The sequence below is a fragment of the Neophocaena asiaeorientalis genome, unplaced genomic scaffold (assembly GCF_003031525.2).
Source record: "Neophocaena asiaeorientalis asiaeorientalis breed wild unplaced genomic scaffold, Neophocaena_asiaeorientalis_V1.1 scaffold87, whole genome shotgun sequence".
NCBI lineage: Eukaryota > Metazoa > Chordata > Mammalia > Artiodactyla > Phocoenidae > Neophocaena > Neophocaena asiaeorientalis.
The window spans coordinates 765,011-789,889 of record NW_020175432.1 but is presented as its reverse complement, the minus strand read 5'-3'; the positions used below and the strand labels follow the sequence as shown (position 1 = coordinate 789,889).

At 46.2% G+C, this 24,879-nt stretch overlaps 1 protein-coding gene across 1 annotated transcript in view; it reads left to right on the top strand.

Moving 5' to 3' along the window:
* The window catches only part of AKAP8L (A-kinase anchoring protein 8 like), a gene marked incomplete at its 3' end in the record, with an annotated part of 29,335 nt that extends 4,458 nt beyond the window's left edge, over positions 1-24,877 (top strand). Inside the window, exons 2-15 of the mRNA XM_024767463.1 lie at positions 2,365-2,439; positions 7,877-7,909; positions 8,207-8,264; positions 8,367-8,447; positions 10,371-10,824; positions 10,916-11,012; positions 11,092-11,162; positions 11,485-11,548; positions 12,448-12,556; positions 14,009-14,150; positions 14,239-14,344; positions 14,582-14,712; positions 24,370-24,465; positions 24,581-24,877. Of these exons, the coding sequence (XP_024623231.1) occupies positions 2,365-2,439; positions 7,877-7,909; positions 8,207-8,264; positions 8,367-8,447; positions 10,371-10,824; positions 10,916-11,012; positions 11,092-11,162; positions 11,485-11,548; positions 12,448-12,556; positions 14,009-14,150; positions 14,239-14,344; positions 14,582-14,712; positions 24,370-24,465; positions 24,581-24,877 (1,814 nt within the window). The remainder of the gene's footprint in view (positions 1-2,364; positions 2,440-7,876; positions 7,910-8,206; positions 8,265-8,366; positions 8,448-10,370; positions 10,825-10,915; positions 11,013-11,091; positions 11,163-11,484; positions 11,549-12,447; positions 12,557-14,008; positions 14,151-14,238; positions 14,345-14,581; positions 14,713-24,369; positions 24,466-24,580) is intronic.
* Positions 24,878-24,879: the final 2 nt, after the last annotated feature.

The following is a 24,879-nucleotide window of genomic DNA, read 5'->3' as shown; positions in this document are numbered from 1 at the left end:
CACTTCTTTGTTTAAAATTCCATTAATCGTTCATTGGTAATTCCAGAATCGAGTTCAAATTTAAAGGCATATGAGGTCTCCTCCATAGATTCCTCTTTTCCCCCTTCCACTGTGGTCTCCCATTTTTGTTTTACTGAAATGCTTTGGTGAGCATGCGTCTTTAAAAATCTTAATTCACAGTTCTGATGCTGGAATATCCTACCTTCATCTCCCAGGTTTTCACAGTTACAGTTGTCCTTTAGGGTTCAGAACAAATCTCACTTTCACCTTGAAGTCTTAATCTCTTATCCATGGGACTGTCCCTTTTCTGAAATCTCCTATGGCTTATGTTAACTTTTATTCACTTAGTGTTTTTCATTTATTGCTTTTATTGTATTTTTTCATGGTTGTATGTGATCTTTCCAGTTGTATTGATTAAATACATACAAATACATGTATTTACATAGATGTGGGGGGGTCCACACATACATATACTCCAAGGGCCATATATCATCCTTAGCAGATATTGAAGTGTTGGAATTGTTTTCTTTGCCTTCTGTGTGGTGGAATTAAAGTAATGGTAACGAGGGAGGGCTACTTTATTGCTGTAAGAGTACTTTTTCTTATTACATTCACAGAAGAATGTACCTTGTTTTATTCACTAATCGTAAGATGAAGGTGTGTAAACTGACTTCTCTATCAGTTTGAAACTTTAGATAATGCCTCTATGTCCTGATTGTTTTTTCTGTTTGTTTTCTTTTTGTTTTTGCGGTATGCGGGCCTCTCACTGTTGTGGCCTCTCCTGTTGCGGAGCACAGGCTCCAGACGCGCAGGCTCAGCGGCCATGGCCATGGCTCACGGGCCCAGCCGCTCTGCGGCATGTGGGATCTTCCCGGACCGGGGCACGAAGCCGTGTCCCCTGCATCAGCAGGCGGACTCTCAACCACTGCGCCACCAGGGAAGCCCTGTCCTAATTGTTTTAAATGTTTAAAGAGGACAAGCATATAATGTTGCTTAACATGAAAAATGTTATCAAGTGGAATAAAGACTATTTGTTGTTAAAGAAAATCAATTTGGGGGAATTTATTTAATTGAAAACAAAAATATAAGTATTTTGAAACCGTTCTTTACCATGTGTTTCTTAACCATGATCTGTGGAGTCAATTTTATTTAATCCTTGAGACCTGTAAAAAGATCTGTATAGAAAGACCTTGTTTTTTCCCTACTCTGAGTATACTAAAATTAAAGAAGATATGTTTAAGGACATTTTCCTCAATGTAAAGAAAGTATTTGCTAAAGTAAAATTCTCTTTCACGTTAAGTTGCAGATCCATAGTTGATATACCTTTTGCCTTATGCACTGTGAATGTTAAATCCACATCCTAAACTTAAAATATTTGTGAGTCCTCCACAGGACTATTTGTAAATGTTTTACATACTAGTCTTGAATAAACATTCAGTATTATACCAAAAAAGAAAAGAAAAGAAATGAACATGAAAGAGTGTCAACAAATATGTGAACGCCTACCCAGGAAAAGGTACTTTGTGTGTGCTTTTGTTGTAAATAAGTTACTGGAGGTTCTGGCTTTAATTTTTAGGTCATGAGTTGGCGCTGATGGGAACAGGCAAATATTGCCCCTTATGGTGTCTGTCATAATTTCAGTGCTAAGTGTAAATCATTTAAAAAATGTTTTAAACGTGTAGTTTTAAAGATAATGTCAGGATTCATCATAATCTGTTATAATCAGCATTTGAGAGCAGTAGTTTCTGGTAGAGGTTCAGATTTTCCTTACCTGGTACTAATTCATTTTAAATTGAGAAATAGTATGAGAGTTAAGAAGATAAGAAATTATATGTATAATCTATAATACTTACTTCATGTCAACATGCTAACCCCAATGCAATTGAAATTACAATTACCTTTGAGAGGTAATTGTAATACACACATTTTTTTATTGGAAAACTAAAAAATACAAAGCCGTTCCGGCTTCAGATTTGGGGGAATGGAAGAGGTATTATTTACCTTAACATTGTTCAAAACTGACCCCCCATTGTTTTTTGAATTGGAGCTCACCTTTCAGTGATTTGATAATAAATATTTTCCTCATTCAACTGAATCATTTGGGTACCCATTTATCAAAACAGGATATTAGTTTGAAGGTTTAAAAGTGTTTATCCAATTCTTCTGGCATAGCAAGTTAAACATAGCCTGCCTTTCCATTGGTTAATATGTTCTGGAGGTGTAATTAAAGCGTTCAGAAGCTAGAGGTTTTGGTGGCTTTCCAGTGACGGGAGGGCCTGCCAGCCAGTCTCCACTGAAAGGTAGTCTTAGATCATTTTCATGCAACTTGTTTGGGAAAATTAACCACACTGTACCTCTGTTTAGGCTTTGTCCAGGGATCTGAAACCACATTGCATTCTACATACTCAGACACAACTGCTCAACCCACCTGTGATTATGGTAAGTGTGGGCCCCTGGGAATTGGAGGGTGCATGCTCTGCCTTATTCTAGTGGCAGAGCAATCTGGTGTTTATTAGTTGCCTTTAACTTTGCTGTCACACTGTCTTTTCCAAAGGCAAACTTGTGTGAAATGGTATGGTGGGCTCTTAGAATAGCCAGTGCTTCCCTTTGGGGAATTATGGGAAAGATGTCTGTTATTGAGCAAGCTGGAGTTCTTGGGGCTGTAAAAGATTTGTTCCTTTGACTCTTTGACATTTTCTTAGAAGTACCTGTGGTCTGTGACAAAGATCTGGCTTCAGAAAATCCCCTTGAGGGTCTGGGAAGAACGGCCAATCAAAGTCCAAAGGATTGGTCTGAGCAGAAACGAAGCCATTAACTTAGCCCCAGGGTAGTGCATGAGACTCCAGTGTGGGAGAGGCTGCCTGTCTGAATCTAGCAGGCCTTTAGAGTCACAGTCAGGCCAGCAGGCTCCTCACACACAGGGTTGAGAGAAGGTTTCTCATTGATTTCTCAACTCTGGACAGACACACTAAATCTCTAATTCAGAAGTAGCCACGTGACAGGATCCATAGATGGTCTGTTGGTGTCCTTCAGCAGCCCAGAACTGCCAGTAAAGCTGTCCTTCTGTGATCTGTGACCCTAGTTGTCTGTCAAGAAGGAGCCCTCTTTAAAGGATTTTGCCTTGGTTACTGAGATGGGTTATTGGTTTTACTGCCAATGTCTAGGGAAAGACTAAGCCTACACAGTCACATTCCCTCAGGAGTCACTGATTAGGTGGATATAAGTAAGCTCCCTGAAGAATTAGCAGATAGTCTCGGGGCGGGGGCGGGGGAGATTTAAAATGTTTTAAAAATTGGGCTTCCCTGGTGGCTCAGTGGTTAAGAATCCACCTGCCAATGCAGGGGACACAGGTTTTGTGCCCTGGTCCGGGAAGATCCCACGGAGCAGCTAAGCCCGTGCGCCACAACTAGAGAAAGCCTGCTTGCAGTAACGAAGACCCCCTACCTAATGCAGCCAAAAATAAATTAATTAATTAATTAATTTTAAAAAATACTTAAAAAAATGTTCTGAAAATGAGTAAGGAGGTATCAAGGAGTTCATAAATGAGGAGAAACTTGGTTTGCATGGCTTCTCTGTCCTGCCCTCCCTGCCTCAACCCTTTGAATCAGACATAGTCCCACATCACACATCTTTTTTGAATTATTTTCCCTCAGGTTTATATATTCTGGGTACAGAGCATTTTATCAGATGTGCCATTTGCAAATATTTTCTCCCAGACTGGAGTTTATCTGTTTATTCTCTTGATAGTGTCTTTTGAAGAATACAAATTCTTCATTTTGATGAAGTCCAATTCATCAGTCTTTTCTTTGTTTTTGTTTGTTTGTTTAAGTCTTTTGGCCGCACCACGCGGCATGTGGGATCTTAGTTCCCGGACCAGGGATTAAACCCGTGCCCCCTGCATTGGCAGCGCGGAGTCTTAACCACTGGGCCGCCAGGGAAGTCCCAATTTTTCCTTTAATAAATCGTGATTTCTGGTGGTGTATCTATGAAATTTATGCTTAGCCCAAGGCCACAAAGATTTTCTCCTAAGTTTTCTTTTAGGTGTTTCATAGTCCTAGGTTTTACTTTTATTTTGTGATCCACTTGAGTTAATATTTCTACCAAGTGTGCAGTATAGGTCAAGATTCTTTTTTACCTTTGTTGAAAATTAATTGAACATATACGTGTGGGTCTGTATCTGGCCTCTAATTCAGTTCCATTGATCTTTGAGTCTGAATTTCCTATAGTACCTTGCTGTCTTGATCACTACAGTACATCTTGAAATTTGTAAATGTGAATCCTCTGGGTTTGTTCTTTTTCCAAAATTGACTTGGATATTATAGTTCCTTTGCTTTTGCATATAAATTTTAGAATCAATTTCTATTAAAATTCCTGCTGAGATTTTGAGTTGAATGGTCTTGAATCTATAGATTAGTTTGGGAGAATTGAAATCTTAACAGTATTAAGCCTTCCAGTACATGAACACAGTATGCCACTTCATTCGTTCAGGTCTTTGATTTCTTTCATTGGTGGTGTAGTTTTTTTGTTTGTTTTTTTTTTTAAGTGATATGGTCACTTCATTTAGGAATTAAAGAGAAGCTGTACATTCTTTTTTTAATATAAATTTATTTATTTTTATTTATTTATTTTTGGCTGTGTTGGGTCTTTGTTTCTGTGCAAGGGCTTTCTCTAGTTGGCAGTGAGCGGGGGCCACTCTTCATCGCGGTGCGCGGGCCTCTCACTGTCACGGCCTCTCTTGCTGCGGAGCACAGGCTCCAGACGCGCAGGCTCAGTAGTTGTGGCTCACGGGCCCAGTTGCCCCGTGGCATATGGGATCTTCCCAGACCAGTTCTCGAACCCGTGTCCCCTTCACTGGCAGGCAGATTCTCAACCACTGTGCCACTAGGGAAGCCCCAGTGGTGTAGTCTTTTACACACAGATCTTGCACACATTTTGTTAGATTTGCAGCTAAGTATTTCATGTCTTTAGTGCTGTGGTATATGATAGTTTTCAAAAATTCAGTTTCCAGTTGTTCATTGCTGGTATGTAAAGATTTGATTTTTGTATGTTGACCTTGTAATAAACCTTGCTTAGCTTACTTATTCACTAGTAACTCTTTTTTGTAGATTTTTTTGGAGTAGTTTTACATGGACAATCATATTGTGAAGCAATAGGTATATTTTTACTTTTCCTTCTGGATCAGATTGCAAGAATAATATAATAGCATTTAAGTGACATTTTGAAAAACAGTCAACCAAGATCCCACCATTTTATATTTAACTTTTGTCAGCATAGTTACTTTAGGTAGTTGAATAACTTGCAGGTGGCTAGAATTGTGTCTACGGTTTTGTTTTGCTTACTGTTAGAAGCATTTCCTTGTGCAGCATAAGGCTTAGATTCTTTTTTGATGTCTATGTGATCTCACTGAGTAGGTTGGCTATAATCTGTTCTGATTAACTATTGCCTTAAAGTTGAATGTTTACATTGTGTTCTTTTTTTATTTTTAATTTATTTATTTTTGGTTGCGTTGGGTCTTCATTGCTGCGCACAGGCTTTCTCTAGTTGTGGTGCACAGGCTTCTCATTGCAGTGGCTTCTCTTGTGTGGAGCGCAGGCTCTAGGTGTGTGGGCTCAGTAGTTGTGGTGCACGGGCTTAGTTGCTCTGCAGCATGTGGGATCTTCCCAGACCAACGATCGAACTGTGTCCCCTGCATTGGCAGGCGGATTCTTAACCACTGCGCCACCAGGGAAGTCCCTACATTGTTTTCTACTTTTGCTCTTTATTGTTTACTACGACTGTCTCCTTTTCTTTACTCTCTCTCTTTTTTTGTTGTTTCCTTTTTAAAATAAATTATATTCTTAAAATTCTCTTTTGTCAACTCTGGTCTCATCTCTGGATGGAAGTTAGTTCCGATGTTCTTCTGCAAGGGTCAGATCTCAGGGAGTCACCAAAGAACATAGTGTAGACAAAGATTTCCGCCCCCGCTCCCAAAACAGGGACCTGGTTGGGGAGCCCATCAGGGAGTCTAGGTTGCTCTGGGCATAGCAAGTAGCACATAGGGAGTGCTTGCCTGCCCCTGTCATAGGAGCCACCAATCTGCCCTTGTGTTCAGCATTAATGCTCACTCCTGCTTCCTCTCCTTGTGCTTCTTTGCTCGTTCTGGCAAGTCCTCAGTAGCAGAAGCCTGGGGTGGGGCAGGGACATGCTATTCTGGCCTCACAAGCATAACCCCAATGGGTCTGCATTTGCCTCCCAGTCCTGTCTCTTTTTGAATAGCTAGTGTCCACTGTCCTGGGTGTAAACAGCCATGTGGCCAGGATCTTGTTAGCTGCTGGGACTAAGTGCATTATTCCTTATATGGCTCTGCCAGCCTCTCTTCTGCCTGTAAGAACGCCTCTTTCACTACGCACTCCTTACATGATGTCCAGCTGCTGTCCCTTGCTGCTCTGATTACTTAGTGTCCCCTTTAACACACATTGCTCTGGGCCTGAGGAGTGCCCAGGACTGCCAGCCTCTGTTCTGTGTCCTCTGAGCATAATTGTTGAATAAACAAACGAATGAGAAGCCCTTGCTTCAGCCCAGCTGAAGAGGATTTTTGCTTTGTGAGCTCTAGCATGCCCACGGTTCATTAAAGTAGTGTTCGTCTAAAGTTCCTTGTTGGTTTCCAGTGTCTCCCCATTCGTTTGTGCAGTGGATTGAGGAGGAGCCTGAGTGTAGGATCTCAGCCTGCCCCCACCCCCCTTCATTCTGATTCATCTTCTCAGTGTATGCAGTATTGCTTTCCTGTGGCTGGATTCTGTTGTTCATCACACTGCCGTCTCACTGAGCTTGGTCCCCTGCCCTGGGATGAGCCTGACCTGTCTGTCTGCAGGGTAGACAGTGTGGAGTAGCAGGTAACTCTGAGGTCTCACCCGAGGCACTGGAAAAGCAGTCACCTGTTCTAATGGACTCCCTTGGGAAAGAAACATGTCTGCTTGACTCAGAGGTCCCTCTTGGCTTTGCACTTTGTCAGTTTTCAGTGGCTTTATGTTTCTGAAGGAATGAATTTTTCTTACATGCTGTAATAAAATCCAAAGCACATTTAGTTTATAATCCAGATTGTTTTCTCAACAGCTTTTCTCAAGCTGGGAGTGGTGTTTTGTCCCCCTCTGCTTATGTGTTCCAGCACAGCACACTCACAATTCAAGTGTTGGTGGCTCTCCCTGTTAAGACAGACATTTAAGAGACTAGGGCAGTCAGTTTCTCTGCTCCATATGGCTTTGTCGGGTGATTTGATTGACACGATTTCAGAGTGGCTGTGAGCTCTGCGCTGAGCTTCTTGTACAGCACAGTGTTGGTGTAAGGCACTGGAAACTGCTCTCCTCCTCCTCTGATTGGTGTTTAGCCAGGGGCAAGAGTAATCTTCCAATACTGGCTTTTTTTTTTTTTTTTTTTTTTTTTTTTTGCGGTTTGCGGAGCACAGGCTCCGGACGCGCAGGCTCAGCGGCCATGGCTCACGGGCCCAGCCGCTCCGCGGCATGTGGGATCTTCCTGGACCAGGGCACGAACCCGTGTCCCCTGCATCGGCAGGCGGACTCTCAACCACTGCGCCACCAGGGAAGCCCCCAATTCTGGCTTTTTAAGGAAGGTGTATAGGAGCCAAATTCCTTAGCTGAGAGTGTTAGGAATGGGAGGTTCCTTCAATAGCAGATGGTCAGAACCACGAAAGGTCAGGCACCAGGGCAGCAGGTGGCCTGGGTCATTTATGTAGTGCTCTCAAGCTCAAAGCTTCTCAATTAGGGGAGGTTCAGTCTCCTGTAACCGCTCAGGTTCTAGGAATCGTTGTCTTTGTGCCTGAATTAAACTCTTACTGTATTGTAAGCAATTATAGGTGTAATTGTTGTTCTACTTTTTGTAGGATATGGAACTTGGAGCTCTGGGACAAACAGAGGCAAGTATTATACCCATGATCATTCTCCTCTCCCTTGGGATTGAACTGGTTGAGTCTTTCAGCCACTGCCCAGCTTAGCCAAGGTTTTGGGCTGGGGGTCGCCTTTGGGGGTCCCAGGTGCCCTGGAGCTGGCTACTCCTTCCCAGGAGGCCTTATTAGTATGAACTAGGGCCCAGCCAGCCTTAGGTGGCTAAGATCCAGTCTTGTCTCTGTGACCGAAGGTGTCCTTGTCTCTGTGTTTGTCTGTCTCTCCTCGCCCCTTCCATCTTGTCTGTCTTTCTGTCTCCCTCATTGCAGGCTACGAGAACTATGGTTATGGCTATGGCTATGGCCAGGATAACACCACCAACTATGGGTATGGTATGGCCACTTCAAACTCTTGGGAAATGCCTAGCTCTGACACAAATGCAAACCCTAGTGCCATGGGTAGTGCCAGTGCTGATTCCGTTTTGTCCAGAATTAACCAACGCTTAGATATGGTGCCGCATTTGGAGACAGACATGATACAAGGAGGCGTGTACGGCTCAGGTGGAGAAAGGTGAGTGGACACCTGCCTAGGGGCTGAGGCTCTGCAGGGTCACCTCCTGCCTATTGCCCCTTGGCGTCTCCCTCTTCTAAACTGCCTCTTACGTCTGCTTTCTCCTTCTTTGCTCTGCTGTCGGGGCTTCCCAGAGACTGCTTCCAGTGCACTTCCCTTCTTTGGCCTGTGTCCCCTCCTCCCTCCACCCTCCCCAGCTGCCTGATGGTGAGCCTCTCTTCCAGCTTTTAGAGAGAGGAACAAGCCCAGACTGGGCTGGCTTCACTGTACCCTCCGAGTGGCTCTTCTCAGGAGCATTGTTAAATGGCTCTTCCCTCTGGAGACAGCCATTTGACATTCTTCAGATACTTTACATCCTGCGCTCTATCAGGGCAGGACAGATTGGGCTGGGTGTGAAGGGTGGGATGAACCCTTGGGGCTGATCACTGTGAGCTGCGCATCCCATATAAGGGACAAGGAAGATGTGGGCATGTCCTGGCCACCCTTCAGTGCCTTATAAACATGTACCTGTTGAGCCGTAGAAGTGCCCGTGAGGAACTGTTGACATCCTTACTTTGCAAATGGGGAAAGTGAAGCGCAGGCAGGTCACACCTCTTGCCCACAGGCACCCAGGAGTAAATAGTGGAGCTGGGCCTCCCACTCGGATCTGCCCTACCCCACAGCATCATGCTGTGGGCATTTGTCATTGTCTGAAGCGGTGCTGGCCTAGAAGTTCTTGTGCCCTAGTGAGAGGTTTCAGTGAGGAGGGCACATGTATTTCTGGCACAGGTTGGAGTGGAGTGGCCTAATGGCTCCAGCTGACAAATGGGAGAGAGCAGAGAGTAAGGAGGGGCCTGGCCAGGCACTGATGGGGCCAAGTGAGGCACCAGGACCACTAGGGGGCAGAGGGTACCAAGGGGACTTTTGCTTGCATGGGCTGTGTAGCAAGCAAAAAGTGTTGGGGGATGCCCAGCACATCCCCTGCCTGACAGTCATAGTGCTTGGAGCTGAGGCTGCCAAATTGCAGGCAGGGGGTGGGCGGGGGGCCGTGCAGTTGGGCTGACATTGCTGCTGGTGCCAGCTGCCTGTGTACCTTCTTGTGGCAACCTGGAGCTGGAGAGCAGGTTTGAGGGATGGAGTGGCAATTATAATTGGGTAGCACTGGCCTATTCTTTCATGCTGCTGGTGCTTCTTGACTACCCAGCTTTGGCAAAGAGACATGTGGGGTCTGGGCCTGTGGGTTGCAGACATGGTTAGAACGGCTCTCTCTGGTGCCCTGTCTTGCGCAGGTAGAATGTTTGGCCTGCCTTCCCAGTTGCTATGTAGGATGTGATTCCCTGTCCTGGGCTCCAGAGTTGATATGAGCTCATAAGAACTCTTTTTCTTGTCCCTGGGCAAGGTCACATTGTCTTTCCTGGCAACATTCCTTGTTTTGTCTTCCTTTTCGTTTCGAGTGGTGATGGGCTTTGAAGGGTTTGGCAGTCTCTCGTGGGTGTCATCAGCCCCAGTGGACAAACACTGATGTGCTGAACTGCCCATGTACTGCAGGATGCTGGGGTGCTTGGCTCTGCCCCTCGAGGAGCAACCTTGGGCGTTGTGACTGCCGCAGACACATGCACGTTTCTTATGGGCTGTGGGCTGTCTCTTCTCCTAACTGAGACCTACTTTACCCTAATAGTCAGTCCTTCTTAGGGTCCTCAAGCTGGTGTGGCCCACATGCAAGCTTGGGGACATCATCTGAGAGGCCCTTCTGGCTTCTAGAAGTCTGCTCCTGAGAGACCTTTTAAATTGGCATTTCCAAATATTGATCCTCTGATGGGGATCAATGGGGTAGGTGCTGGAGTGGGTTTTCTGTCCCCATGACAGAGAGGTTCGGTGGCAGGCAGGAGCAGAAGGGTGATAGGACCTGAGGCCCTCCCTGATGCTTGCCACCTGCCCCTGCAGATACGATTCCTACGAGGCCTGTGACTCGAGGGCTGTCCTGAGTGAGCGTGATCTGTACCGGTCGGGCTATGACTACGGCGAGCTTGACCCTGAGATGGAAATGGCCTACGAGGGCCAGTATGATGCCTACCGTGACCAGTTCCGCATGCGTGGTGGCGACACCTTTGGCCCACGGGCTCAGGGCTGGGCCCGGGACTCCCGGAGTGGCCGGCCGATGGCCTCAGGCTATGGGCGCGTGTGGGAAGACCCCATGGGGGCCCGGGGCCAGTGCATGCCTGGTGCCTCCCGGCTGCCCTCCCTCTTCTCCCAGAACATCATCCCTGAGTACGGCATGTTCCAGGGCATGCGTGGCGGGGGCACCTTTCCAGGTGGCTCCCGCTTTGGCTTTGGGTTTGGCAATGGCATGAAACAGATGAGGCGGACCTGGAAGACCTGGACCACAGCTGACTTTCGGGTGAGTGGAGGAGGCCTTCCTGTTTTGTGACTGAGCAGAGCGAGGGGCCTGGAGCCATCCACCCTGACCCTGCTCCCTCTTTCTGACCCAGACCAAGAAAAAGAAGAGAAAGCAATGTGGCAGTCCCGACGAGCCCGACAGCAAAGCCACCCGGACGGACTGCTCCGATAACAGTGATTCAGACAATGGTGAGGCCAGGCACTGGCATAACCCTGTCCTCTGCCCCTTGGGGCTCCTGGGCTGAGCTTGCTTCCTCTTACCTTTCAGACGAGGGCACCGAGGGGGAAGCTGCAGAGGGCACTGAAGGCGCTGAGGCTGTGGAGAAGGGCTTCAGAGCAGTAAGTGGCCCCAGCCCTGCACTCTCTCTGTCTGTAGGTGAGACCTGTGAACAGTGGACCGCCTGAGTCATCTCTGCATGCACACATGACTAGTACAAGGAGGTGGAGGTCTGGTAGAGAGCACAAGCTGCTGGCAGGCTGCCTAACCAGAGGTTGGATTTCCTTATCAGAAAAATGGCAGAGTGAGCCCTCTGTGCAAGGGCTGTTGGGAGGATGCGAGGCTCTTGGCTTAGTGCCTGGCCTTGAACAGGGCCTTGTCATTTACAACTGTTACGAACAGCTATACATGCTTTAACATTGAATTTTTGAAATTATGTCTTAGGAAGGAGAAGACGAAGAGGGAAAAGAGGATGGGAAGGAAGAGGGCAAAGAGGATGCAGAGAAAGGTGAGTCTTCTGAGTGGCCTGGGTGCTGGGGTGGCTCTTCCAGGTGCTCATGGTGGGAGGGGTCCAGCCAAGGGCAGGGTTTTGGCAGAAACGTGTCCAGCTTGGATCCTCCCTTGTGTGGCTGGGTATGTGCTGGTAGGGAGTAACCTCCCTCTTCACCCCCTCCCCACTCTGCCCCTAATCTTCCCAGACCGAGGCTATGGGTGGTGATGGCCCCTGCCTAGTACACTGGTTTTGCCTTCAGGTGGGGGCAGCAAGCAAAAGTGTGGGGGAACCCCAGGCACACCCCCTGCCCTCAGGCCCTTAGTAACATGCAGTTCTGAGTCCTTAATGGCTGGTGTCCAAGCCGGGACCCTTGGTGCAGTTTTTACGGCTCTGGTTTGCGTGTCTTTTCCCTTAGCGCCTCAACAGCCCCTGTTGGGAGTCCCTGTCCCCCTATTCAAGTGATGAGCGCCAGCAGGTACCTAACCATAAATCCAGCCTCAGCCTACTGTTGCCGTGGTGCCCAGTGTGAGGTGGGCAGGGCCATGCAAGCTTTGGGGCCTTTACCACTTGGAGGCTGCTCTTAGGCCCCAACTGAGGCCTTCCTGCATCCTGCCACCTGGGCCCTCTGAACTTGTGCCAGTGTCCCCACTGAGACAGCCTCTCTTTACCTTCCAGCCTCCCTGTGGCCCACTCTGCAGAGTATAGATGTCCTGGAGAGTGGTGGGGTCAGCACGTGTCCTCCCCTCTTCAGGGCCTAGACCAAAATCACTCCCCACCCATTCCAGGGTACCCAGCCCTGCTCACAGCCAGAGGCCTTGCTCGACAGCTGCTTTCAGAATGGACCCTCTGGAGTAGATGGTGGATGATCCAGCCAGAGGCCACAAACTGGTAACTGTGCTCCTCTGTTCCCACAGGGGCCCTGAGCACCCAGGATGAGAGTGGCCAGACCAAGCGCAAGTTGCAGGCAGGCAAAAAGAACCAGGACAAGCAGAAAAAGCGGCAGCGAGACCGCATGGTGGAAAGGTAACCAGCTTCCCTCCACCCCTTTGCCTCTGCCTCGCTCTGGGGCTGCCTCCAGGAGAGCAGGGCCATAGCTCTGCTGCCTCACCGCCCTCTGGCCTCCCTTGGGAGCTGCCACCTGCTCGGCCGTGCATGGACCCTGCTTTCCGCCAGGCCCAGCTCCCAAGGCCTGATTCGTCCCTTGCCCCTCTGCGGCCGCCTGGCGACCGCTAGCGACTTTGGCCTGAGATCTGACACTGCTCACCACCGTTGCCCAGAAGCTCCAGCACTAGGTCACTCAGCGCACGAGCCCCGAGGTGCACTGGGGGCCTGATGCCCCTGCGGGAGGGGGCCAGCTCATCAGAGACTCAAGGTCCAAGGCGCCTGTGCCACCCCAGCTAGCTGCCAAGAGGCCATCACCGTGCTCAGGAGAGATGGCAGCACCTGTGGGCTGTGGCAGCCTCGGGCCTGCCCTCTGCCCTGCCCGCCGGCCCTGTCAGGCCGGGCCTGTCTGCGGCTGAGCCCTTCACGCCCCTTGGTCGGGTCTGTCTGCCCTCAGGGCTCCCGCACTGGCGCTTGCCTCCTCCTCCTCCGCCTCAGACTCTTGCTCTTGCTGGACCTTCCTCAGCCTCGCCGGCGCCTGGCCCCTGGGCTCTCCAGACAAAGCTGACCCCGTGGCCCAGATAAGGACGTCCGGCAGAGGTAGGGACCTGCCCCAAGGCCTCGGTGGCGGCTGGCCTCCTCCGCCCCTTGCCACGGCGGCCTGCTCCAGCCCAGGCCCCAGACCCCGGGCTTCTGCTGTGGACACGAGGCCCAGACAGAGCACCTCGCTCAGGTGACTCCAGGCTGCCCTCTGGCAGGCCGGGCGGGCGCCCTCCTTCCAGCTCAGACTGGTCTCTTCTCAGAAGAGGAAGATGAGGCAGCAGGTGCCCAGGCCTGCTTGCCTCCCATCCCTCCCGACACCACCCCCAAGCATTCTGAGCAAAGGATGGGCTGGGCCTTTCAGTCCCTCAGACCCCAGAAGGAAGATGCAGCACCTTTTCGGGCCCTGCCTCGGGACTGCGTACTCCACTCTGCACCTCAGGGCCACCTGGCTCACGCCAGGGCATCCTCCTTCCGGTCCCCAGCTGGGCCAAGTACACAAGCTCCTGCCCAGCCTTGGTAGAGATGCCCTCCGGCAACCTTCCAGCGACTCCTTGCCTGTTGCAGCAGCTGCTGCCTCAGGCTTCAGCCTCCTGCCTACGGGAAGGAAGAGCTCCTCCCCTGTCCCCTACGTTGCAGTAACTGCAGCCTGCAGACGTTCTGTCCCTCTCTACACCCAACCCCACTGGTCCTAGCCTGTCCCCCTGCTGGGACCGTACTTCACAGGCCCATGAGCAAGGCCTGTTTCAGGGCTCGCAGCTGGGTTGGGTGAGGCAGCAGCACTGTTCCCTGGGACCCTCTTGGTCTCAGTCCCTCATTTCCCTCCTGTGGCAGGATCCAGTTTGTGTGTTCTCTCTGCAAATACCGGACCTTTTACGAGGATGAGATGGCCAGCCACCTCGACAGCAAGTTTCACAAGGAACACTTTAAGTACGTAGGCACCAAGCTTCCGAAGCAGACAGCTGACTTTCTGCAGGTGAGCTTTGGAGTGGTACAGCTGCTTTTACCCTCAGGACATAGAGCAGCCCACACAAACCTTAATATCTCCTTGGGATCTCCGGCAGGACTACGTTGCCAACAAGACCAAGAAGACAGAGGAGCTCCGAAAAACCGTGGAGGACCTTGATGGTCTGATCCAGCAGATCTACAGAGACCAAGATCTGACCCAAGGTGAGGAGGTTCCATCCCAGTCCTATCAGGCAGGGCCTGAGCCTTCCCTCCTCTGGTTCTCAGAGTGGGGTCACAACACCCCTCTGTTCCCCCAGGGAGGGTCACTGAGAACAGCCTCAGGCCCACGTGGAAGTGGCAGGGTGAGGTGAGGAGCTGGTCTGCTGTCTTCCCCCAACTCCTGGGTCTTTCTTAGGTGCCTGGGACCAGTGGCAACTCCCCTCCTTCTCCCCTCTACAGAAATTGCCATGGAACATTTTGTGAAGAAGGTAGAGGCAGCCCACTGTGCAGCCTGTGACCTCTTCATTCCCATGCAGTTTGGGATCATTCAGAAGCACCTCAAGACCATGGATCACAACCGGAACCGCAGGGTGAGTGGCTACCAGTGCCCTCCCACCAGCCTGTGGGTTGACTGGGTGAGGCCACTGGGGAGGTCCTGGGGTTATAACCCCTGCTTGCCCATGAGAAACTGCAGGGACTGCAGGGCTCAGGAAGATGTAGACATTTCCAGCCCAGTTCAGTCAGCGAAGCTACAGAGAGAGGGCTGGGAAATGGGGACTCTGCCTGGCAGGTGGTGGCATCAGAGCTAGACCTTAAGAAGTAAGGTCCGTGGGATATGGTGACCTCCATGTGCATATGGGTCAATGGCCACATAGGTTCAGAAACCAAACAGGGAGACGTGTATGGTGCAAGTGTTGTTGGAGGAAGAATTGGACACAAGGTTCACAAGGGCTGGGCTGAGGGGCCTGATCTTGCTCCTGTAGGCAGCAAAGCTTTTAAGTGGGGGACCAGTAGGATTAGAGTCAGTGTTGGACTAGAGACTTTGGGCACCTGTTGTGGGAGGGAGGTTGGGGATCAAGGAAGGGCTGCTGCAGTATCAAGCCAGAGGTATGCCTCCACCTTGGAGATGAAGACAGGCAGGATAGAAGAGGTGTTAAGGAAGTGAACAGGAGGTTGGCATGAGGGAGGGACCAGAAGTCTGGGATGTGGCAGATTTCTGCCTTAGCTGGTGGACAGTGTTGCTGCTATGATGGGGAGGGCGGTATATGGTACAGGGAAAGGAGCGAGTTTGGCAAGAAATTGAAAAAATTCTGTCTTGCATTCCAGTGTATTCCCAGTACCTATCACAGAAGCCAGAGTAGGTGGGTTTTTTTTGTTGTTGAATGGGTGACATCCTAGGTTAGAGGTGTCTGTTAGAGATCAAGTGAGGGTGGTGGGGCTTTGCAGTAGGGAAAGAGCTGAGAGGCTCAGGACCCGGTCTGGGCTAGAAAGAGAGTCTTGGGTGCCATCACCTGGAGGAGGCTGATGGGATTTATGAGCAGATAATAGCAGCAAAATGGTATAAGAAATAGCATTTCTCAACCTTTTTCCATGCCCATCAGATTCATTGCTGGTCTTTCTCAGTGCAGTGATTCTTAACAGTGGGATGGGTTTAGAGATCTGGCTTGGGTGGTTGAGGAGATTTGGGATTGGCATATGCAATTGAGAGATATGGAAAGATAAGGAAAATGTCCGTTGGCTTTGGCAGCAGAGAAGCTGTAGGGATCTTGCCAAGGTGAGATTCTTGGTTTGGGAGCTGATAAAAGGGGTATACCAAAAGAGAACAGAGAGCAGATGTAGAGGCTGGACAGTGCATGGTATTAAAACTTGGAAAATCTGGATGAAATGAATGATAGCTAGCAAAAAATAAACTCAAAACTGATTCTAAAGCAAGTTGAAAAAAAAAGAACCAGCAACTGTAGAGGGGATTGGAAGCATGATAAAAGTTACTTTGAAGACACCAGAAGTAGTTAGTTTATAGAGATAGTTTCAATATAAACACTATATTTTTTAAAATTCCAGAGTTAGAAGTGAATAAAAAGCTTCTAATTATTATTATTATTTTGGTGACAGCTTTATTGATATACAATTCACATACCATACGGTTCATCCATGTAAGGTGTACAAGTCAGTAGTTTTTAATAATATTCACAGTTATGCAGCTATCAGCACAGTCAATTATAGAACCTTTTCATCACCTCAAAAAGAAACCCATACCCTTTAGCTATCACGCCAACCCCCATGCTCCGCCAGCCTTAGGCGACCACTGATCTACTGTCTGTCTCCATGTATTTGCTTATTCTGAACATTTCATAAAACTGCAATCACATAGTATGTGGTCTTCTGTGATCGGCTTCTTCAATTTAGCGTGTGTTCAATGTTCTTCCATATTGTAGAATGTGTCAGAACTTCATTCCTTTGTATGGCCTAAAAATATTCTCTTGTATGGACACATACCTCATTTGGTTTATTCATTCTTTAGAATTTGGATTGTTTCTACCTCTTGGCTATTATGGATAATTCTGTTATGATGCAAGTTTTTGTGTGGACATGTATTTTCATTTCTTTTAGACAGGAGTGGAATATCTGGGTCAAATAGTAACATTTTAACTTCCTGAGGAACTGCCAGATTGTTTTCCAAAGTGGCTGTACCATTTTATATCCCCATCAGCAATATATGAGAGCTCTGATTTATTCATATCTCACCAACACTAGTTATTATCTGACTTTTTGATTCCAGCCATTCTAGTGGGTGTGCAGTGGTATCTGTTGTATTTTTCATTCGCATTTCCCTGATAACTAATGATGTTGAGCATCTTTTCAGCGGCTTGTTGGCCATGTGTCTACATTCTTAGAGGTGAAGAAATGTCTGTTCACATACTTCATTTTTTAATTGTGTGGTCTTTTTGAGTTGAGGGTTCTTTATGTATTCTAGATACAAGTACCTTATCAGGCATATGATTTGCAAATATTTTCTCCCATTCTGTGGGTTGTTTTTTTTTCACCTTTTTAATGTGTCTTTGCAGCACAAAGTTTAATTTTTTTTTTTTTTTTGCATTATGCGGGCCTCTCACTGTTGTGGCCTCTCCCGTTGCGGAGCACAGGCTCCGGATGCGCAGGCTCAGCGGCCATGGCTCACAGGCCCAGCCGCTCCGCAGCATGTGGGATCCTCCCGGACTGCGGCATGAACCCGTGTCCCCTGCATCGGCAGGCGGACTCTCAACCACTGCACCACCAGGGAAGCCCCAAAAGTTTAATTTTGATGAAATCCAGTTTATCTGTTTTTTTTCTTTTGTTCCTGTGCTTGGGGTATCATATCTAAGAATCCATTGTCAAATAAAAGGTCACAAAGATTTACCCCTATCTTTTCTTTTTTTAAAATATTTATTTATTTATTTTTGGCTGCGTCGGGTCTTCATTGCTGCTCGCAGGCTTTCTTCAGTTGCAGCGAGCGGGGTCTACTCTTGGTTGCGGTGCACAGGCTTCTCATTGCGGTGGCTTCTCTTGTCGCAGAGCACGGGCTCTAGGTGCGCAGGCTTCAGTAGTTGTGGTGCACAGGCTTGTAGTTGTGGCTTACGGGCTCTAGAGCCCAGGCTTAGTAGTTGTGGCGCACGGGCTTAGTTGCTCTGCGACATGTGGGATCTTCCCAGACCAGGGCTCAAACCTGTGTCCCCTGCATTGGCAGGCGGATTCTTAACCTGCGCCACCAGGGAAGCTCCCCTATGTTTTCTTTCTCTTTTTTTTTTCTTTTATTGCGATACGCGGGGGGCCTCTCACTGCTGTGGCCTCTCCTGTTGCAGAGCACAGGCTCAGCAGCCATGGCTCACGGGCCCAGTCGCTCCGTGGCATGTGGGATCTTCCCGGACCGGGGCACGAACCCGCGTCCCCTGCATCGGCAGGCGGACCCCCAACCACTGCGCCACCAGGGAAGCCCCCCTATGTTTTCTTATAATAAGAATTTTACAGTTTCAGCTCCTAAAATTTTGGATCTTTGATGCATTTTAGTTAATTTTTGTATATGGTATAAGGTAAGGTTCAACTTCATTCTATTCCATGTGATTTTCCAGTTGTCGCAGCACCATCTGTAGAAGAAACTACTTTCCCCCGTGACTATTTTCCCATTTTCACTATGGCACCCTTCTCAAAAATCAGTTGACCATAGCTACATGGATTTATTTCTGGACTCTTTATTCTTTTGTTCTCTATATTCTTATGCCATTACCACACTTTAGCTTCATAGTAAGATTAAGAATCGGAAAGTGTGACTTCTCCAACTTTTGTTCCTTTTTTTTCAAGATTGTGCCTTTGAGCTTCCAAGAATTTTAGGACCAGCATGTCAGTTTCTACAAAGAGGCCAGCTGTTATTCTGATAGGACTATATTCAATTTCTGTATCAATTTGAAGCGTGTTGCCATCTCAGCAGTATTAAGTCTTCCAGTCTGTAAATATGGGGTGTCTTTGCATTTATTTAGACCTTCTTTAATTTCTTTCAACAGTGTTTTATAGTTTCCAGTGTATAAGTTTTGCACTTTTGGGGCTCTTAATTTATTCCTAAGTATTTTATTCTTTTGATACTATTATAAATGGAATTGTGTTCTTTAATTCCATTTCTGGGTTGTTCTTTGTATGTGTATCAAAATACAATTGATTTTTGTATGTTGATATTTTATCCCGTAACTTCACTGAAGTTGTTTATTAATTCTAATAGTTTAGTGGATTCCTTAGCATTTTCTATATATAAGATCAGTTATCTGCAAATAGAGATAGTTTAACTACTTCCTTTCCAATCTGGATGCTGTTTAATATTTTTTTTTCTTCTTTAATTGCCCTGGCTAGAACATCCAACACAATTTTGAAGAGAAGTATCTTCTTGTTCCTGATCTTGGTAGGGGAGGAAGCATCGGTCTTTGACCATTAAGTATGATGTTAGCTGTGGATTTTTCATAGGTGCCCTTTTTCTGGTTGCTGAATTCCCTTCTGTTTGTATCTTGTTGAGTGTTTTTATTCTGGAAGGATATTGGATTTTGTCAAATGCTTTTTCTGCATTTATTGAGATGCTCATGTGGCTTTTGTTTTTTATTCTATTGGTATGGTATATTACATTAACTTGGGTTGTTAAGCCACGCTTGGTGTTCCTGGGAAAAATCCTACTTGGTCGTGGTGTATAATATTTTTATATGTTGTTGGATTGGCTTTGCTGATGTTTTGTTGAGAATTTTTGCATCTGTACTCATAAGAGATAATTCATCTGTGTTTTTTTGTGATGTCTTTGGTTTGGGTATCAAAGTAATACTGGCCTCAAAAGTTGAGTTGGGAAGTTTTCCCTCCTTTTGTTTGGAAGTATGTGAAGAATTGGTATTAAATTGGTAGAATTTGCCCCTGAAGCCATCTGGACCTGGGCTTTTCTTTGTGGGTAGCTGCTTTTTTTTCATTGCTAATTCTATTTCTTTACTTGTTATTGGTCTATTTAGATTTTCTGTTTCTTCTTCTTTCTTTGGCTGGGAAGTTTTCCCTCCTTTTGTTTGGAAGTATGTGAAGAATTGGTATTAAATTGGTAGAATTTGCCCCTGAAGCCATCTGGACCTGGGCTTTTCTTTGTGGGTAGCTGCTTTTTTTTCATTGCTAATTCTATTTCTTTACTTGTTATTGGTCTATTTAGATTTTCTGTTTCTTCTTCTTTCTTTGGCTGCGCCACGCATCTTTCAGGACCTTACTTCTGGGCCAGGGATTGAACCTGGGCTCCAGCAGTTAAGGTGCCGAGTGGTCCTAACCACTGGAACACCAGGGAACTCCCTCTATTTCTTCTTGAGTCAGTTTCAGTAGTTTGTGTCTTTCTAGAAATATGTCTGTTTCATCTATTATCCAATTTATCAGCACACATTTATTTCTAGTGTTCCATTATAATCCTTTTTATTTCTGTAATGTGATCCTCCCGGACCGGGGCACGAACCCGCATCCCCTGCATCGGCAGACAGACCCCCAACCACTGCGCCACCAGGGAAGCCCCCGCTTCTTTCATTTTTGACTGGTAATTTGAGTCTTGTTTTTTTCTTGGTCAGTCTTGTTAAGGTTTGTTAATTTTGTTGATCTTTAAAAAGAACAAACTTATGGCTTTATTGATTTTTTTTTTCCTCTTCTGTTTTTCTGTCCTCTGCTTCATTAATTTCTACTCTAATATTCTGCTTGCTTAGGTTTTTTCTATTTTAATGTAGGCATTTATAGCTATAATTTTTTCTCTGAGTACTGCTTTCACTGTATCCCATAACTTTTGGCATGTCACGTCCTCATTTTCATTCATCTCAGGTTATTTTCTAATTTCCCTCTGATTTCTTTTTCTTAGACCCACTAGTTATTCAGCAGTGTGTCATTTAATTTTCACATATTTCTGAATTTCCCAAATTCCTTTCTGTTACTGATTTCTAATTTTATTCAATGTGGTCAGAGAATATACATTCTATTATTTCAGTCCTTTTAATTTACTGAAGTTTGTTCTATGGCCTATGCTGTGCCTTGTGCATTTGAAAAGAATGGATTTTCTGCTCTTGCTGTGTGGAGTGTTCTATAGATACCTGTTATGCTTGTTTGGTTTTATAGTGTTGTTCAAGCCTTTTATTTCCTTGTTGGTCTTCTGCCAAGTTGTTCTATGCATTATTGACAGTGGGATATCAGCTATTGTTGAATTGTCTGTTTCTCCCTTTATTTCTGTCGGTTTTTGTCTTATGTATTTTGGTGCTCTGTTGTTAGGTGCATCTATACTTACAATTGTTATATCCTCCTGATGGAGTGACCCTTTATCCTTATAAAATGTCCCTTTCTGTCTTAGTACCATTTTTTAACACTCTATTTTGTCTGCTATTAGTATAGCCAGTTCATTTTTCTTATGGTTGATGATTGTGTATCTTTTCCCATCCTTTTCATTTCTATTTATTGAATCTATTGGATCTAAAGTGTATCTCCTATGAATAGCATATAATTTGATCTTGTTTTTCTATCCAGTTTGACAGTCTCTGCCTTTTGACTGGATTGTTTAATTCATTCACATTTAACATTATTGTTGATATTATTAGATTTACATCATTCTTCTATTCACGCTTTACTGCTTTCTTTGTATTAAGTATTTCTTTAGTATAACATTTAATTTTCTTTAATGGTTTTTTTGCACTGCATTTTGGGGCATTATTTTCCTAGTGGTTTCTCTAGGCCTTACCTTGTACATACTAAGTTTTTAAGTTTTCCTTTAGATACAGTATCTTAATTTCAGTGAGATTAAGTTACTCCTATGTACCTCTCTACATAGGAGGTTTTTGTTATGTAAAGTAGTACCTCTGTATGTGGTACAAACCCAATAATGTAATACAATGTAGTTATTACTTTATATAATTTGTCTTTTAAGGAAGCTGACAGAAGAAAGGAGAGCAGTTACATATTTCTAGTTTTTGTTATATTGGCCTTCTTATTGCTCATTACTGGTTCTCTTCATTTGAATTCTTCCTGTGGATTGAAGTTACCATCTACAGTCATTTCCTTATTAGCCCAATACAATTTTACTCCCCCAACCTTCTTTGTGCCATTATTGGCAAATATATTACATTTCTCTGTTACAGGCCAAACAATACAATTATTTATATGTATTTAGAACTATATATATTTTTAATACTTAAATATATGTATAGTTTTATACAACTCCTTTTTAAACCAGTTGAGAAGACAGGAAAACATATTGCATTTGTAGTGTTTTTTGTAATTACATAATTACCTTTATTGTTCTTTCATGTGGATTTGCATTATTGTCTGGGATCACTTCCTTTCTGCTTGAAGAACCTCCTTTGGTATTTCTTATAAGGTCTGCTAGTATGTGGTATGTGGTTGTTGTAGCAAAAATCTAAAAACATTGTAAGTGTGCCTCAGTTGGGAGACATTCTGGTGTGTCCATCCGTGCACCTAAAGGGAGGAGGATAATGTATTGGCGAGTGAGAATAGTATCCTAATTGTGCATCTTTTTTTTTTTCCGTTCATAAAACTTTTTTTCCACTTAACATGAACTTAATACACGTGTTCTTAACAATTATGCTTGAATTGTTCATGAAAATCTCATAAGACATTAAAAAAGCCATCATCTCAAGTTCCATGTTAACTATTGTTACAGCACGTGCATGTTAGTCAAGCATCAAAAATCACAAAAGCAAAAAAAAACTTAAGAAAAAATTAAATATATGGGTTTTTTTTGTTTTACTACTGTGCTTGATATACGTGAAGTACTGGATATCAAGCAATTCATTTTTTTTTTAATTTTTATTTATTTATTTTTGGCTGTGTTGGGTCTTCGTTGCTGCACGCGGGCTTTCTCTAGCTGCGGCGAGCAGGGGCTGCTCTTCGTTGCCATGCGTGGGCTTCTCATTGCAGTGGCTTCTTTTGTTGTGGAGCACAGGCTCTAGGCTCATGGGCTTCGGTAGTTGTGGCTCACGGGCTCCGGTAGTTGTGGCTCACGGGCTCTAGAGCACAGGCTCAGTAGTTGGGGCGCATGGGCTTAGTTGCTCCGCGGCATGTGGGATCTTCCCAGACCAGGGCTCAAACCCATGTCCCCTGCATTGGCAGGTGTATTCTTAACCACTGCGCCACCAGGGAAGCCCAAGCGATTCATTTTTACTGCATCTTGTACATTCGTTCTTAAGTTGCCTAAAACATTTAAATGCAAATATAATGAGTGTAGCAAAAATACTGAAAGCAAACAGCAGGTAACTTTATAAATAATGGAATGTGAACCGTTTTTGCTCTTATCCAGAGTAAATTGGGTCACATCTAAAGGAACGCTTCTGTAGCTGTAGTCAGCAGTGTGCACATTGAGACTGGGTGTTCTGCAGATAACACATAGTTTAACGTGTAATATCCATGGGATATCTATTTCTACTACAGCCTTGTAAGTGTGCCAAACCTTAAAGTACCCACAACTACATCTGTGACTGGAACCAGTTATCCCTTTTATTCCCCACAAGGACAAAACAATATGTAGGCAGTTTTCTTTTGTGTATCTTTAACTTGTTTCATTTTCAGCATGCATGAGGGCTATTAATATTTTCCCCAAGTAGTAGAGAAAAATATGTAAGGAAAAAAAGATGAAGGTGGGGAAAGGGAGTAGAAACAGAAAGTGAGATGATTTTTTGAAATGTGATAATAGAGTGACTAGGGTAGAGTAGAGGTCCTGGAGATCAACTTCCCCACCCCTCCAAAAATAGCTTTACCTGTTTTTCCTGTTTATGGCTTTATACTTGCATTACCATTACTTGCATTAATGATGGAAGTAAGCGTTGCCTTCATTCTCACCACCGAGAAAATCATGTAGCATTTTGGTATAAATCCTCCCAGAGGGAAAGGCTCTGACATGCTGTGCACACTGTCCCTGAGCCCTACTTTAAGGACCGCATGGTGTTCTTTTCAATGTTTGATTTACTTAACCACTTCTCCACTGAAGAACATTAAGGTGCTTTCCAATTTTTCACTACTGCAATCAATGTGCATGCATGTTTCCAATTTTAAACTTAGGCTAGATGCTGGGAAGGAATTACTGAGAAATTTTTACTTTTGATATATTCTATCAAACTGTTTTCCAGAAAATAAACACTTGAGCCTCTCACCAACAGAGTATAAGTGTCTCTTTTCAACCTTTCCATTAGCGGGTATAATTCTTCCTCCTGGGAATCCTATGGATTAAAAGGATGTATATCATTAAAATACACGGTTTGACATTCGTATTCCTGCTTTTATATCCTCCCTGTTTATCCTAAAGAGTTCCATGCATTTTAGGGCATTTGCCCCCTTGTTAGGTGTTGCACATTTGGTTTTTAGTAGGTTTTTTTATTTGTTCGCTGCTTATAATTTTTAAGTAAGCAAATCAGATTTCTGCAGTACAGCTGTAAAGACATATGTCTGTAATCAGTTACATACAGTAAGTATGGTATGGAAAGATGGAGCATTTGAGCAAAGATCAAATCGGGTCGTGGCTCCATGCTTGTAGAGTGGACCCACGCTTGTACCCAAGGGTGTGCTTACAGAACTACGCAGTCTGGTAGTAGTCATTGGCGGTGCTGGGCCCCGAGGTGGAGGTGGAGAGGTGTGCGGGTGTGAGTGGTCTCTGCCCGATCCGGCGGGGTGGGGTGGGGAGTTTTGGATACCGGGGGCAGCCTCTGCAGCCCTGCCTGCCTTGCCCGTAGCTCATGATGGAGCAGTCTAAGAAGTCCTCGCTCATGGTGGCTCGCAGCATCCTCAACAACAAGCTAATCAGCAAGAAGCTGGAGCGCTATCTGAAGGTGAGCTGCACGCCCCTGGCATGCTGGCCCCGGCCCCAGCCCCAGCCCCTGGTCCTGGTCCCGGCCCCAGCCCCGCGGGTCCTCCCTTTCTTCAGTATGGCGCCCCTCTCCGCAGGGCGAGAACCCTTTCACCGACAGCCCGGAGGAGGAGAAGGAACAGGAGGAGGCCGAGGGCGGTGCCCTGGATGAGGGGGCGCTGGTCGAAGCGGCAGGGGTCGCGGAGGGTGCAGAGGGCGCGCCGGCGCAGCCCCCAGTGCCTCCGGAGCCGGCCCCCGGGGCCGCATCCCCGCCCCCACCGCCGCCCCCCGAGGAAGACGAAGAGGCGGCCGTGCCCCTACTGGGCGGTGCGCTGGAGCGCCAGATCCGAGGCATCCCGGGCCTGGACGTGGAGGCTGATGACGACGACGAGGAGGG